The 17,473-nt window shown below is 37.9% G+C and overlaps 1 protein-coding gene across 2 annotated transcripts in view; it reads left to right on the top strand.

Moving 5' to 3' along the window:
* The window catches only part of POU6F2 (POU class 6 homeobox 2), a 249,658-nt gene that overhangs the window by 59,809 nt on the left and 172,376 nt on the right, over positions 1 to 17,473 (top strand). For both annotated transcript variants that reach the window (XM_027711981.2, XM_027711980.2), the window contains 2 exons: positions 12,808 to 12,899; positions 13,820 to 14,048. In XM_027711981.2, the coding sequence (XP_027567782.1) occupies positions 12,808 to 12,899; positions 13,820 to 14,048 (321 nt within the window). The remainder of the gene's footprint in view (positions 1 to 12,807; positions 12,900 to 13,819; positions 14,049 to 17,473) is intronic.

The following is a 17,473-nucleotide window of genomic DNA, read 5'->3' as shown; positions in this document are numbered from 1 at the left end:
GTGGTCATTTTTCAAAAAGAAAGGATTCTGAGGATACTGTTGTACAACTTACACCTCCTGTGTTTCTCTGCAGGTAATCTATAGGCTGCTGGAGACATGCAGAAAGGGCTTGCATTTGTCCTCCAACCAGTGCTCCTCAGAAATTTCATCCAGAAGCCAAATAAAGATATAGGATATATTTCAGCAGTGAAGCAAGAGAGCAGCATCAGAACAGGAAAATTTTTGTTGATAACAGGTCATGTACTCAGCTAGCTAAGGATAAAGAAAGAAAAAGATATTGTGTCTATAAGTCTAACTAAGCCTGTGGGTGTGCATTAAGGACTTAACTCAATTTGAAAAATGCTGCCCAAATTTGTTTCTACTGTGCGCAAAGTGTTTTTAGGCCTCAGATGAGCCATTATATTTATCCAGCATGACATCTTTTAAAATATTTTTGAATAAGAAGCCTGTATGGAACATACATATTAATATAGCTTAAGTGAGCATGTTTGTACTCCTGATAGACAAGAATGGCTCATTTGGAACCCTCCCAATTTTATGCTGTTTAGGAGATGTGCTAGATCCCAGATGAAAACCCACAAGAAAATGTAATTAGTGGAACAAAATTTACTGCATATACCCCACGGCTAGTTTTTACATTGCAGCAGCTTTGCTGTTAATTTTAATTCTTCTCCAAAGTACTGAAAACAAGAAGTAATTGAGTTAGGGACCTAATCACACAAAAAAATCAAACCTTATTTTCCAGTCCTTCCATACATCTTTTTCTTCAAAGAATATTTTTAAAGGGACCTGATCCTCTATTCATTAAGAAAATAAAGCAACCAGGCTCACAAACTTTGACCTTGAATTGTAACCTGGCAGGATCCAGATTATGGAAGCTGAAATAGAATGGCCAACTTTCTTGAGTAAAGATTTGTAGAATCTTACTTCTGGTTCACCAAGTTTCAGGCCAAAGCAAGTTTTACAGCCAAGTTATAAATATTTGAAAAATTTGAAGCATAATGGAAATGCTGACAGAACCTTAACCGCAGAGGCATAAGCAGCTCAGTGTTGCAATCTAGCAGTGCTGTTTTGACAATTGTTATATGATAGTACAATCCAGGTCTGGAGAACTTTTAGCTAAATATATCTATTTGAACCTAATTTATTTAGACCTTAAAATAATCATTCACATTAAAAATCTATAGCACTCTGACGTATAGATCAAGACATTTTCTTTCTCCCTAATATATACCAGACAGGTACACGTTAAAGTACACAATAAATAGGCAGAGTATTAAATCACTGAGGTGGTGTTTCTTCAGACTTTTCTTCCGATCACTATGTACTGAACAATATCATAAGAGCTATATATCCTTCGAAGTGTTAATATGTAACCAGAACAAACAGACAACATAGGAAAGGTGGAGAAAAGTTAGATATATAAGCAAGAAAAAGTGAGTTATTGATTTTATTGACTGGTTTGTTAACTTCTGACATTGCAATAAAGCCTTATTTATTTGTATACAGAAGACTCAATTATATAGATACATATTATTTAAACAGCTGCATTATTTACAGTGGAATTGCAGTTTCATAAATAATATAGACCTGCACTTCTCAAGCTGATGTTTATCCATTGTTACCATTTAGGGAATTGTGGTATCCACAAATGCTCTTTGGAGGAAAGTCATTAGAACAGCATTTAGTAAAACCCATGCCATTATGCATGTCCAACGCACACTAGCACAATGTTCTTCACAATGACTGAAATAAAAACTGTTGCATCCTGTGGTTCTGTGACTGAAGGAAGTGGCATTCTGGCAATACCTGCTGATACTACCACCCTAATTGACATGCTCCTTTGGTCCAGGACTCCTCTATGCTCTGACAACCCAACAACACTGTCTGTGAGATGAAAAGCGGTGAAGGTGGTGAAGGTCTCAGAGGAGTGGCTGGGCACTAAGCCTGAATCTTCCTTTTGCTAGCTGAACACCTAATCTTTCTTTCATTTATGGCAGCCATAAAGAACAGACATTGGAAATTTTGGCTATTTCAAACCAGTCCTGGCTGCCTTTAGCATATCCTCAAGGCTGAGAGCGCTAAAAGAAATTAGGAAGGCAACAGCATTCCAATTCCATAAAGCACATCAGGTGTGCTAAACCACCTTTTGGTTACCAAAGGATCTGACTTGCAGGAAAGGTGGATCCAGGGTTCTCTACGCTCCACTTTGGCCAGACATAAGACAGCTTCTCTGTACAGACTAGCAACACAGCTGGGTTAGAGAGGCACAGAGTGTGTGTCTGTAGAGCACCATGTGAGCATAGCTGTGTGGCTTCCACACCAGGACTGGCTTCTCTCAGCTCAGCTGGGAGCATGGACAAAGAAGTTCAAATCTCTTTGTCTATATGTACCTTTAAACATTGTCTTATTTTTTGTACATACTGCTGCATCCTTCTAAAGGGTTGCATGGGTCAAAGTCAGATGCCAGAGCTCTTACAGAATAGTTAAAAAATGTTTTCTTTAAAAGCTCTTTTAGAAGGAATCAGTGATTACTTTTTGCTCAACTCCAAATTGTATTTAGTAGGCATGTACACGTAGTCTGAGATCTGACATTATCCTCAAAGTAAATAATATGACAGCTGATGCTGGTTTTGTGTTGGTATGTAATGGAGTTAGAATAATGACAGGACAATAACATAATAGAATTCTGCAAAGCCCTCACTCAACTTTAAGTGGAAGTAAAATGTTAGAAATGAGAGGATGACAAAATAATGCTTTGTAAAAAGGATAAAAGAATAGTGTTACCCGAGTCTATTAGTGACATAACACACTATGAATTCAATTAAATTAATAGCATCTTTTACCAGTAGTTATTTTTCAATTGCTGTTATGCTGAAAAAATAAACAGAACAATATAATATGAAAATGAAGGTGATGTAGAAACTGATTTGTTTAAATATATGTATCTATATAGAGAGAGGTACATATATATATATGTGAAGACAAGCATTGGCATGGATTAGAAACAGTTTGCGTATTCCATGTAATTTAATCCTATTAGGATGTGTCTCAGTGCCCTATTTGAAGCAAGTTGCCTGCCACTTGCTATTTTGGCAAAGCTAAGTTGTGTGGCTTCTTTTTGCTTTTTTGCTTCCTTCTCAGCATGTTGTTACAAAGAGGTCTTGCGTGTCTAGGTGCTATTAACTAGGAGATCTTTCATACACTTCAACTGTCCTGGGATATATGCCTTTTACATGTAAAGTTTTTTTAACCTGTGCTGTTATTCTTAAACCCTTCCTAGAGAACTAATCCAACAGGTTTATAATCCAGTGGGAGTTTGACTCTCATAAAGGCAAGATCAACATATTACAGGAACAGTATCCAAATGTTTGTAAACCACTTGGGTTTTTCTCTGCAGATATTTTAGGGTATTTTCAGTGTACAAAAGACCATCCTAGTGGCTGCTACAGTGTGTTTTATTATCATTGACTGGTAAATAGCTGCTCAAATCCAGACACAATGATAATATTGGCTAGTTGTTCTTTAGCTATTTTTTATATTTTTAGCTTTTGATCTATGGAGGAGGGAAGGAATGGAGGGGTGGATGTGTGAACCAAAAGCCCTTGCTGTGTTTTAAACTTGGTTTAGTAATGGTAAGGATTGACATAGTTTGCAAGACCTGGTTGGCAGACAATGCTCTTTAAAAACAGATTAAGTGTTTAGGAATTCCTGGCAAAAGTTTATTGTAAATAGCCACTACGATTGATTTCAGGCAATAATGAAGAGACAGAAGTTAATTCAGTTCAGGATTTACAAGATCTGGAGGCATACATATCATGAGTTTCTGGAACTCCCAGCCAACAATTTCATTTGAAATAATGTCTCACCCTGCTGAACCGCATCATGAGAACCTGCTGCAGATATCAAATGGCACAGGTTGCTTCTGAAAGGCTGTTTTATTTTTGTAGCTAGGAATTTCTGAAGGTACATATGCAGCTAAATAGGTTTATAATGAAGACTTGCCAGTTTTGTTATATAGTGTGACCTAGGAGTGTGGTCTCCTGCATACAGAGTTGCTGCCACTGTTAAGGTTTCCTCCTGGACCTCGACTGGACTCCTACAGGACACCACTCTGTGGGACGGCTCTTTCAAGGGCCTCAATAAAGTCCAAACAGCTGAACAACCTGTAATGAGACACTTGATGGAGCTGCCCCACAGGGCTGTGTAAAGACCACAGCAGAAAGTGTAAAATTGTTTAAGACACCACAGGGATGAAACCAGACAGTGAACTCAGTAGCAATAGTGCTAAACCACTTTACCGGTAAACCACTGTTGCTTTACCATACTTGCTGATAAGGATGCTCCAGTAGGAGTTTACATATATTGTGGGTTGCATTTTGCTGAATGCTGACTCTGCTGCCAGGTGCTTTTACTAGGTTTAATTTAATGCTTTCTTCCTTACCTGGATATTCTCCTCTCAACAAAACAGGAGATTTGAATTTTTAAACAGGCTCTCATAGGACCAATAGGATACTAGGTTCACCTGCTTCCTATCTTACAGCTTGCTCTTTCCAATCCCTTGTCGAAGTTGTGAGTTGAATTTCTGTCATCGGCCACCTATCTGTGCCCCCTCCTTTGAAATTAATCTATCATTATAACTTGTAAAAAGCAAAGCATTTCAGACATACTACCCTTTTCTTCCACCCAGAACCCTGAAATCCTGTGCACCAGAGGTCATCCACACACATTGCCTGTAGTACCATCAGCCAAATATCTATTAAGTAGACTGTGCAAGGCTCCCCAGGCAAAGAGCAATGTATATCATTATAAGGTATCTTCATATTCTACCTTATTTGGGGGAAGAGTACAGGAGTCAGATGGGGAGGGTGAATGTCCAGAAGTTGGGCTCATGGTGGAAAACTTGCCCTCTTCCCTATTAGGAACAAAAATCACATGCATAAATAAATGCCGTAAAAAATTATAAAGAAACTTTAGACAGCTATAAAGATGGCAAACTGAAACAGCTGTTCCAAAATAGATATTCTTTAACGTGCTCACTCTTTGGCATTTAGTAAGCTTCAAGGAATGGAAGGAAAGGAAAGTTTAATATAGAGAAGCCTCCTGCCCTTCTTAGCTAGGGATCAGCTGCCCAACATGAAATAATAATGCATTCAACTGTCCATCTTCTGGTTAAGTAACCTTTATCATCATTGTATTCACCAGCATTAACAGCAAACAGTGAGTATGAAATATTGTATGAATTCAGGTAAAACTGATAAGGTCTTTGTGACCTTAATGTGATTATATTTGTGGTAACGTATACAGTATAAAAGAAACTAGAACTCTCAATATGAAGGGTCCAGTTCATAAAAAATGTATCTACCATTAACAAAAGATTTTTATGCACTGTACTTAGGGGGTGAAGAAAAGTAGAATGAGTCTATTTTGAATAAAGAACATACTTTTGCAATTATATTCCTTCACGTTTTCTGCAGTAGCAACACTTCTTTTCTTACATGAAATATCTGAAGCGGAAGAATATTCATATAGGCACAAATAAGAAAAAAATTTCTCTTAGGGAAAAGAGAAAGAGGAAAAGATGAGACAATTAAAGAGGACCAAAAATAAAGATGAGAAAGAAGAAAATTTAAGGCTTTGGGAGAACTGGGGCTTTGAGTTATCTGTGATTTTTGAGCCTTGGTGTGGTAGTTTTTTGTTAGGTGGTAAATTCAAATGGTGGTTGCCCAGGAGAAGTTATCTGTAACATGAATCACTCAATTAGCCTGATTTTCATTATAAACAGTCACAGAGTTTTAGTGTTATAAGTCCTAATCCAGAAAGATGTAGGTACATAAATACAAATCGAGCTCTGTGCATATGAGTAATGAGGACAATGATTTCAGCTACCTCATGTGCCTTGTGTGGGAAGATCCCTTAGAAGAAAGTATCCACAGGGACCAGGCAGAGATGGCATTTTGTGCTCTACTGGCAGAATGATTTTGAGCTCTCCAGATGATTTAGTAGCTTTGCAGTTCCAACTGTGTGGCAGTTTCAGATAAGTATAAAACTGTGGTGTTTTACTAAAGTACTGAATGATACACTCAGTAAAGCAAAGCTACTCTATTCATTCTGCTGTCTAATTCATTCCATTTTGCATGTAGAATTTTTAACATTTCTGTACAGAATATTACATTGACATATATGTCAATATGGTAAATCAATTTATACCATTTCTTTATCATGCCACAAACATTTTCAAAAGTAAACTAGAAGGTTTTTATACATTGGTAGGGGAAAATTCAGAATGAGAGTTGTGTAAATTGACACAATCTGACATTGTGGAAGACTTGCACAGTATTTGTATGTTGTGCTAAAAGGATTGAACAGTAAAATAATAACATCAACCATTGCAGTTCTGTTAAGTTTCAGAATTAAGAGATGTTGGTAGTAATCCTACTAACATGCAGATCTCTACAAGGTTGTGTTTCTTTGTGAGGGTGCCTAAAAATAAAAGCTTAGAATCTACAGTACAGGTCAGTAGGAAAAGGTGAATTGCTTAATCATCTATGGAATAACCTGGTACTTAGACCAGTTTTATACAATCCAAATGAGTGAATTGTGTGCCACATCTTAGGCATGGACTGGAAGGAGACAACTATCTAGTTACTTAAGTTAAATGTGAAACGTCTAAGCTTAAATTCATACCTTTCAGTGGATGAATCATTATTCTAATGTAATTTATGAGATTGATTTTCTTTGCTGAAGTAACAGGAATAGCTCCTCTGATAACTGTAGGATAATACCATTGTAAACTGGATTCAGCATAAAATCTCAGTTTTCTCTCCTGCAAGTACTGTGTTTGTGAAATTTTGGGTAGCAATCTGATTACTAAGGTTTTACGATGAGGTGATTTGTGAAGGCTTCCTGCCTGCTAGTCCAAACTCTGAGGAAACAGGAAAATGAAAATAGTGAAATTAAGAGCCATAATATGGTGGGTTTTGGCAGAATGAAGATTGTTTGGGAGGTATGTTATTTTTTTCATTATCAGTTGCATCTTTTTCTTTCAGCTACTAAATTTTGTTCAACAAGATTTTTCTTGGTATAATTGTTCACAGTTAAGGGTTCATTTAATGAAGAGATGAGTTACTTTAATCAGAGATGATGGACTTCCACACACCATACCTGATAATAGTTTGTTTAATTTCTTTGAAAGTTACATTTTTTCTCCTGATAATATTGCTTTTGCTCTAAATGCAGCTATATTATATGCTCAGACAGTGAGTTTATTAGTTTTTTAAATGTAAGAACTATATTTCTCCCAGATAGTATTTTTAATTATTTCATTCTCAAAGCTGTATCTTTACTGGGAGTTGTCTCAGTGATTAAAAATGTCTACTCTTGATTTCTTATTGTTACGGTAACTGAGAGATAAATGCAAGTAATTTAATGTCACATTTTGGAACTGTATCTAAAGATTTTAATATGAACTGTTCTTTGAAATGTTGTGTTCTTTTATTAATGTTGCTTCATTTAAAATATTTGCTTAAATCTCAGAAGGATTTATGTGTTCTTTTGATTACTGAAAATCTAGTATTATTAAATTTGATCTTGCTTATTTTTCAAAGCATTGAGTACTAAAGAGAGGTGGCCTAGCATCTCCATGGGTCTGATACAAATGTGAGACATATTGAATTCATTCTTGAAGAGCATATCCAGATAATCTGCTGAGACTAGTCCTATGCTGCAATTTGGTCATTGGCTTTGAGTGAGCTTTGGTTCAGAGTTCGAAAAGAGATGCCAGTGTGCCTTTGAGCAGGCACAAGAACACATCCGCAGAAGGGCCAGGGCAGAGCTGGATGTACAAGTTTGATGCACTCAATTGTCTATTCTGTGTTGCTCTTCAGTATAGTTCCATCTGCAAGTCAGCTGCAGGTTCCCTGCAAGCATAGGACACTGGTGAGACAAGGGCATTGCATCCAAGAGAGGATGCTGGGGAGCACATACAGGCTCACCTTGTCAGAACTGTTGGTAGCCCTGGAGCAGCCAGGAGCCACAGAGCAGTTTTGTGTTTTGACATGTTTTCCTGAACAGTGTAACCACAGCTGAGGGTATCTAGGTGCCTAAATGGTGCTTATATGAGAATCCAGATCGGAGTCCCTCTTCCCCATTAGTTTAAAGTGGGGAATTAGAGCGTTCTCTCCTTCTTGGGGTACTGGAAGATAAAGACACTTAGAACTGAATTACCGTTTGTATTGCTGAAAATGCGTAAGAAACAAAAAGGAAACAAACTGTGGAAAGCCTGTTAATAACTAGTACATTTACAGTTGTAATTTTGTATGAGGCTCAGAGGCCTTGGGCCTTGGGATGCGGAATTTCTTTTTTCTTCTGATGTTTGTCTTGTTGTTTTCTCTTTTTAAAACCATATATTGTACAACATGGTTTTTCACTTGGTTTGGGGAGGGTTTTTTTCTCTTTTTGATAAGAGGACAAAATGTTTCCTTGGTTTTACTTAGCTTTATTTTAAATAATATTTTATTTTAAGAAGGTTATTTTACAGTGTTTACAGTGCACTTCAATTTTTTATTATGTCATGCCCTTCCAGCCCCTTGGTGGGATGAGAGGTGAACGTATGCATTATATAATTCATAATTAATTTATGATGAATCACATATGATGAATACTGCTTATTAAATATTAAAGCCTTGCCTACAGTCATGGCGGTACTATGGCAGTAGCACAACCGTCTGTTCCGATGGTACTATTGAGCAATTGACCTAGGCTGTGATATTAGCACCCGGTTATAAGAGAAGTCTTAGCTACTTCTCTGGACAAATGGTGTTAAGGAGAATTGGCTCTCTTTCCAGAGTAAGTGCCTTTTATTGCCTTCTCCTTGCCCCTTGTGCACCACCAGTTGGAGGTATAACAAGAGTGCAACCTCTGGAAGGCATAGTTGAGAACAGAGAAGGTGCTGCTGGTAGCTCCTCAACTCCATAGGGACTGTTATGAGTCCTAGTTCCTTCCTTCAGTGATAGAAAGCTGGACAGAGTTGAAGAATAGCCTAACAGAAGGTAATGGCCTGGATCTGGACAAGTGGAAATCCAGGCTAGATTTTGACAGTCCATTTTTATTAGTGAAGATTGGAATTCAGACAGGGGAATAATTTACCTGCAGAGGTCATTCCAGCATCTGTAACTAATCAGCTCCCAAATAAAGGCAGTAAAACAGAGGGTAGAAACCATGTAGGGGATGGCTTGCTACCAGTTTAGGGCAGTTGGTCCTAATGAAGGTATTTTTCCAAATTCGTAGCAATAAATCTGTTAATCAGAAGTTGTAGAGAAATCAGATATAGACAGGGCTGTCCTGACTCCTCTGAAAACAAGGGAATCCACCCAGTCAACATTATAAGGTAGAAAAGGAAAAGTAGCCTTCTACCAGTGTTTTGTGCTCTGCTTTGCCTTCCTGGGAGCATTGACCTGTGTGTCTCACTGAATACAGCAAGGAAAAATGCTGCCGCTGTGTGTGATGCAACAGAGCTTAACCCTGAAATCCTCACTTCACTGTATTTATTGCCAGCCCAGCAGGTAGATTTTCCCTTGCATTTTCTTGACTCAACTGGTTGTTATAGCAGATGGACTAGAAGGTGCAGGAGAGATGTGAGAATTTCAGTCTGAGAATATGGCATGGATAATTTCATTTAGGATGCCACCTAAGACCCCATGAGTGCATGTGAAAGTGTGTGCTGTTTTCCTCAGATGCCTGCATCTTAGGGAAAGTAAATTAGAAGCAGCAGGCAGAGATTTGAGCACTGAAATAAAAAACAAGGATCATCTGTGGTGAGTAACTGTGTGAAAGGAATGTAATCCTAAGTGATTCCAATTAGTACAATGCAAAAGGAAAGGAGTGTAATTAATTTTGTCTTGATGTATAATCAACTTGTACTACACAAAGATTGTGAGATCAAATATTGAAAATCCTTAGGGTACAGATAGCAGAAATCAGTTGTTCTTTGGATAGCTGTACCATGGAAAAAAGAATACTAAAGCACAGGTATATTTTTTCAGAACCTATTATTTATTTTCTGAGAGCTCAAGCTATAGAAATTGAAATAAAATCTAATACTAGTCAATATTTGACTTTGGTTTTGTTTTTTTCCCAAAGCTTTCATAGGATAATTTAATGATTTGACAGATTATCAGGAGCTTGTTTTAATATTAATTAAATAACACACAAAGACAGAATTCTCAGTCCTTAAAATTACATAAATAAAATTGATTTATAAGACTTGATCTTAATGGGGAGTGATATTTTCATTGGTATTGAGCCTTTGATCTAATACCACTTTATACATACCACTGTGATGAGAAGATTAAAAAAAAAGGATCATAACAGTATGTGGAAATTACCAAAGGAAAAATTATGTTTAGTAACATAGTGGTTTTTTTGTATAGAAGGGACCTGTACTGGGGAAACCCTATCTTTGGTCTTAGGGATGACAACTAGGATTGTTATGCATTTGAAAGAAACAGTTTTCACTGAGTCTCACATATCTCTCTTTTCATTTAACTCAAATTTGTAAATTGCAGATAAAAAGTTTGGTGACTGCACCTGTTTTTGCACATTATTAGGCAATTGTTAGAATACTCACTGATTATTGTAGGTCAGCTTATTCTCATTATTAAATGACAGTGATCATTAAAATGCCAAACGTATTTTTACAGACTTGATCTTTATAAAATATCAGCAAGTTTTTATGATTTTATTAGTTCCAAATCAGATATTTCAACGGACCATTTGTAAGTATTTCCAGAAAAACATCCATTTCTGAGTTTTTGAGACCACACAAAAATATTTACAAATTAATCAGATTTTCAGATTTCTGCATAATAACTCTGCACATTTATTGTTTAATCTAATTCTAAAATTCTGTTATGATTGATGCCTTGCTGTAGAGAGAGAAGTCAATTGAATAATGTGTAGCAGTCTGTTTTATTTGTACCTTAATGTGGTGAAGGTGGATTTTTTTCTCACATTTCCATTATTTATAAGTTGTTCCCCTTGGAGAATATATAAAAGAATTTTTTTTAAATGAGCTGATAATACCCTCTTTAAAATTTATAAGTATGACAGAATCGTATCCTTTTTCCTTACCACTCAAGGATGTGCCAAGAAACTGGTTCTGAATTCTCCTGCTATTCATAGGACAAAGTGGAAAAGAGCATCTTGTTAAGGTTTACTTAGAAAAGAATTTCAACCACTCATCAGAAAAAAAAATAACAGAACAGGAGGTATTGTACCAACCAGCAAACCTGGTGCTATTGCCAGGATTTTATTTACAAGAGACCACAATACTCTTGCAGCTATGTTTGATACTTGCTGTCATTCTTATAACTTCAAAGATCAGTGTGGGCCTGATCATGCCATCAGTGCTGACAAACTGTGTGAATCAGTGCAAGCCCTTCCCTCAGTGAAAGTGGAGGATTGGGATGTAGTTTTGAAAACACCTTGGTCTTTCTTACAACTGATAAGATGTTTTTATTTCTCTTCTTCCCTTTCAAATCGATATTGCAGACTTCAGCAAAATCCAGTAGGGCTGGACTGTGTTTTGTGTTGTTGCCGTGGTATTTTGGTGCTGAAAAAATCTCCAGAGCAGTTAATTAGGGGTGAGATAAGAAAGGGTTTATTCTGCCAAGGCTAAGATGTTACAGGACGCGCGCGCAGGCCGTGCCTGAGAGGTTACATTTTATAATACCATCCATCCAATCCCAGATGTGCCCACCCTGCGGCCTTTACTCTGTTCCGCCCCGGGTCCACCCCCTTAAAATGGGTCTGGGGTGTATTTCGGGACCCCTTATTCATCCCATCTTCACCATCATCAGAGCACAAAGGGTACATAGTTACCTAATTCTTGACCATATTCTGTGGTTTAGGCCCTGATATGCTGTTCTGCCAACAATCTAGGCCCTGCCTTGACAAAAGACTAAACATTTCTGCTGTATTCAGAAGTAGGATTGATATGGGGAGCATAGAATGGGGTAAGAGTGTTAAGGAATGTATAAACAAGGGTACTGCAGAAAGGGAAAGGGACAAGGGACAAAGGAGGGAGGGATGCTGCTTTTAAAACCTCCTTATAAAACTTACAAGTCTTACAAATATTAGAAAAATAAAAAAAAAACAACATTAGGGGCTTAAGGCATCAGTGTTTAGCAAGTCATTAGTGCCCAGTGTATAGTTTGTTGGATATTGATCATCTCAATAAATGCTGGAAATTCCTTGGTTTCACAGAGTTTTGCTCAACCTCCACACGCAATTTAAAAAACAAGATGTTATTTGGAAGCATACCAGTTTCCAGTTATAATAGTACCTTTTTATTCTGCATAGTAGAGTCTTTGCTGCCTCAGTAACTGACAAAAGAAAATGCTTTATTAAGATAGAAAGTAGATGTGACTTCACTGTTTTTCAGATAATTTTTGCTTCCAGAAATTACAATGGCTGATGTTCACCTAAGCATAAAAAAATGCATTTCCCACATGCGCGGAGTGCTCATGTAGACTACGTAAATTGATGTATAATGCAACCCACATTAACTGGGTTGATGATATCTTCGGTTTCACTGCTGTCAAATTTCTGTAACTCCTTGAATGAGTTGACTGGTCTGAATGAATGTTAGCATAATTTATGCAGCTGATAAGTGATTTGAGTGCTTGAGTTATTGATAAAGTACTTTAACATATAATTTTCGGCTTCATGTTATGTGACATCAGAGTAGGAGGTAACGTGGCAGTCCCCAGGCTTGATATTAAAGTCACTTTGCTCTTTGGATTTCAGAGGCCAGAGGAAACACAGTGCTGCCTGACACAAGCCCAGCAGACCAGCACCAACCCAGTCAGTCCCATCCTGCATTCCCTATTGGACCTCAGGTCAGTATCTTTTCTTTCAACTAATTGAAACGTACAATTTTATAAAAAATAAATAACCATGACTGATCATCTTTGATCTGTGTAATGTAGATGTGTTTCTCTTTGGCTGCATTCAATGTTACAGAAAAGGTGCACATATGAATTGTGTATGGTTTAGAAGTCATGTTTGGCAAGATCAGTTTTTTATATGTTTTTCTAAAATAAAACCTAAGCAGTTTTGCATATTTAAGAGGTTAAATTATTTGAATTTCTTATGTAAATTACTTTTGAAATAAGTGTAAAAACTTAATATTAAAAATCTTGTACAATTTTAATACAACACCTTTGGCTCTGACAATTCTACCTGTCACACACAGCTCTTGCATTAGTAAGACATTTCATTATCTTTTCTGCCAGGTATTTATTTTCTGTTGAGCACAGTGTAGGTACTTAATGAGATTTTTAAATATTTTCCATCGCACTTCACAATTTTATCCAAGTCCAGCCATACTCTAAAAAGATACTCGATATTCTTCCACTTTCTAGGACAGTCTTGGTCCACAAAGTTTCTGATAGTTGTTACTATAGTGTATTCTGTTGTTACCAATCAGTATACAACTGGGAAGATTTGGGAAATGTTGGTATTTAGGTACTTGTAGGCTGACTTGAGTTAGACTTTCTTTCATTCATAACTTATCTTTGGCGAATGTGTAATGAATTTTCCAGTCTAAATTCAGCTGGGATTGCTACCATGCAACATGATTGGGCTTACAGTTTCAGACTGTCAAAACTTTCTGTGTTGGTGAAAATGTGTGCTTTAAGATATTGGAAGCAGTGCATATCTGTAATGGAACATGAAGGATCCCAAGCCAGAAGAGTTATAAGCGTGCAATACTGAGCTATACACAGTACAATAGCTTTGTGTTTGTGGTTTCTTACAGCAGCTACTGACAGCCCAACAATTAGCCTCAGCAGTAGCAGGGGTGATGCCAGGAGGCACTCCAGCCCTTAATCAGCCAATCCTTATTCCTTTCAACATGGCTGGGCAGCTGGGGGGCCAACAAGGACTTGTCCTAACTCTACCTACAGCGAATCTCACCAACATCCAAGGACTGGTAGCAGCAGCTGCAGCAGGAGGCATCATGACTTTGCCATTGCAAAATCTACAAGGTAAGTCATGCTGGTCATTTTTCTAATAGGTTCTTTCACTTGTTTGTTTTCCATCATCTCTCCTTTAAAACAAGTGATCTCTTTTCCAAATCAAATGTTGCTGTCCATGCATATTGAAAGTTATTGCCTGGCTTGTTTTTGAATGCTTGAGAGATACTCAAGGGATATTTACATTTTTAAAAAACATATTGGAGGTGGATCCATTCTATGGGTCAGTGATGTAAACTACTTGGATGATTCATTAGGCTTTTTCTGTCATCAGTGATCAGTGTTCTCTAATCACAGCTTACTTTAAAATTTGAAATCATAGAATCATAAAATCACAGAATGCTAAGGGGTTGGAATGAACCTTAAAGATCCTGTAGTCTCAAGCACCCCTGCCATGGGCAGGGACACCTCTTACTAGACCAGGTTGCTCAAGGCATTATCCAACCTGGCCTTGAATACTGCCAGGGTTGGGGCTTCCATGGCCTCCTTGGGCAACTGTTCCAGTGTCTCACCACCCTCACAGTAAAAAATTTCTTCCTAATATCCAGTCTTTCAATTTGTACCCATCACTACAGTTCCTGAAAAACAGTCCCTCTCTGTCTTTCCTGTAAGCCCTCTTCAGACACTGGAAGGTTGCTATGAGGTCTCCATGCAACCTTCTCTTCTCCAGGCTGAACAGCCCCAACCTTCTCAGTCTGCCTTCATAACAGAGGTGCTCCAGTCCACTTATCTTCATGGCTCTCCTCTGGACTTGCTCCAACAGTTCCATAACATTCTTATGTTGGGGCCACCAGAACGGTATGCAGTACTCCAGGTGGAGTCTCACAAGAGCAGAGAAGGGGGAGAATCACCTCCCTCAACCTGCTGGCCACATTCCTTTTGATACAGTCCAGGATTCCATTGGCTTTCTGGGCTGTGAGCACACACTGCTGGCTCACGTTCAGTTTTTCATCACCCGTCACCCCAAATCGTTCTCTGCAGGGCTGCTCTCAGTTCTCTGCCCAACCTGTAGGTGTGCCTGGGTTTGCCACAACCCAGGTGTAGGACCTTTCAATATGATTTGCTGAACATCATGAGGTTTTCATTGGCCTACCTCTCAAGCCTATTGAGGTCCCTCTAGATGGCATCCCTTTCTTCCAGTGTGTTGACTGCACCACACATCTTGTTTCACCACTGCTGATTAGAGCAGCTATGGTGCTCTAATGGAGGCAACTAAAAACACAGTATCACATGAAAATAACTTAAAAAAAAACCCAAAAAAAAAAAAAAAGCCCCTTTTATAATAAGATCAGAGTTTTCTCAGCTGTCGTCCTTGTCCCAGATACGTTTTCATTCTTGCTGTGGGAGGTCTGCTTTATCAATAAGGTTCTGCCAAGTAACAATCAAAAAGTCAATCTCTGTATGCATCCTCCCCATTATCTGAGCTGTACCATATTTGCAACTGTTCTACCCTAAAAAATCTGCTGCATTTTCTCTGTGGTCTAAAATCAGACTGAAAGCTGTTCTAGAAGATCTCTTTTCTTCTCTAGTATTCTCTCCTGTTAAATCAATGCATCTAATGCTGTTAGTAACAGTACTCAATCCAAATACATATGATATAAAATACAGATAGTATTTATTTACTATTCCTAACTATGTTGGTGCTTCTCAGAATGCAGTTGCTGCTGTACAGAACTGAACAAAACATAGCAAGTTAGCCAATATCTTACAATAGAATTGTACTTAAAGAAAGAAGATAGTAAAAGCAGTGATTGTCCAGTGCAAAAGTGATAAAGGTGTGAACAGGAAGTGTCAAAATAAAGCTTTAACTCTTTAGATTTATTTATTTATTGTTATTTCTTTCTGATGTAAATGGTAGGAAAAGTTTTTCTCAAATAAAATGGTAATTTTTTTAAATGAATCCTCTGCACTGTGCCCTAAATACTTTTTAGTTATCAAACTCTGGTGGCTGCTGATTACTGGGCGTGTTGTTTGAAGCATCAGAGCCTACCGGTTGTGAAACAGAGAAAGCGAAGAGACAGCTCATGTGTTAAACAAACTCCCTTACAAAGCACATGCATACTATTCTCACCTGTTGGAGCAACTACTTGCCTTTACCTTGTGCATGTTTTAAAGTTTAATGTCAACAGACCTCTCTTATCATAGTTGTAAATGGTTTTCACTTTAATGTTTAAAATAATGTCTCTCTCATACCATTAAGCTGCACCAAAGAACCTGTCATTCATAAATCATAGATGAAAAGGACACACTAATGCACAAATTTTGCTTGTTTAAAATTTGAGAGTACATGTAAAGTAGGGAACTGCAGATTAAAAAAATAATGCAGGAACAGGAGTGGGTAAAAGCAGATAGAACAAAGTGAAGGGGAAGTAGCTTTTTAGTGTAGGTGGATGATGAAATCTTAATGAAGAAACAGGCATTATAAAAATGTATCCTTCCACTCTGAAGTGCTCCAGGTTACAGTTGCTGGGTATGTTGTATTCTAAATAAACATAAGCTTGTGCAGTTCTTATGTCATTTATTCACCCTATGTTGCAAAGCTGGAGAGCAGGGATTAAGCCAGGCAACCTTTGCTCTTTATTTTAGCCACGGATGTCTAATTGCTGGCTAAAAGGGGCAACTCTGCTGCCAAATGAATTTTACAAGCCATGACCTTATACCAGATGAAAAAGTTCCCTTATAATCTTTACTGGTAGACAGGAGCACGGGATCAAAGAGGGACTTGCTGAAGCAACAGGTACAGTACCCTGTCTATGAACGTAATCATACCTTCCATAAAATATCTGAAAGGAACAGAACTCATGAATTTATTTAGTTGTGTTGCTGTTTGTTGTGTTCTGTACCCTTCCTTCCCTATCTTCTAAGCAAGTGCTACTGCCTGCCCTCAGTATTTGGAACTGGAGCTGATACACAAGACAGTAAAACAGCTTGGTCAATAGCTCTTAACCACCCTGAATCACAGTTGTAAACTGCTGTTGCTTCCTCTACAGCCCACTACCCGATGCGTGTGTGAATGAGGGTAGGAATCAGGTGAGAGTGTTGTGTGGTATCATCAGTTCCATTGAACCTGATTGACTTCTGGTGCCTGTTTTTTGTGGTTGGTTGAAAGATACTCATAGAATATGTGTTCTCTTTTGTAGCCAGCACTTTTTTAGGAAGACTCATAAAAGCCCATGCTTCAACACAGTTTCGGTAATTCCTTTGGGCGAAATCAGACCATAATTATCAGCTTCCATCTCTTAAACCTCACTGTGGCACGGTCAGCTTTGATGACTGGGGGACATGTTTTCATGATTTTTTTGAACCTGTCTTATTACTCCTGTTGTTGTCTCATCTACTGTCCCTGAATTTTCAGTGAAGTCAAGCAGAGAGGTCCACAGCTCCTGTGAGCTGGGTGTTCACAGCTTCTGTGAGCTGGGTCTTCTCTTATCTTTCTT

The sequence above is a fragment of the Pipra filicauda genome, unplaced genomic scaffold (genome assembly GCF_003945595.2).
Source record: "Pipra filicauda isolate LSUMZ 115617 unplaced genomic scaffold, ASM394559v2 scaffold137_size4652046_pilon, whole genome shotgun sequence".
NCBI classification, from domain to species: Eukaryota; Metazoa; Chordata; class Aves; order Passeriformes; family Pipridae; genus Pipra; species Pipra filicauda.
This window is presented reverse-complemented; position numbering and strand designations above follow the sequence as displayed.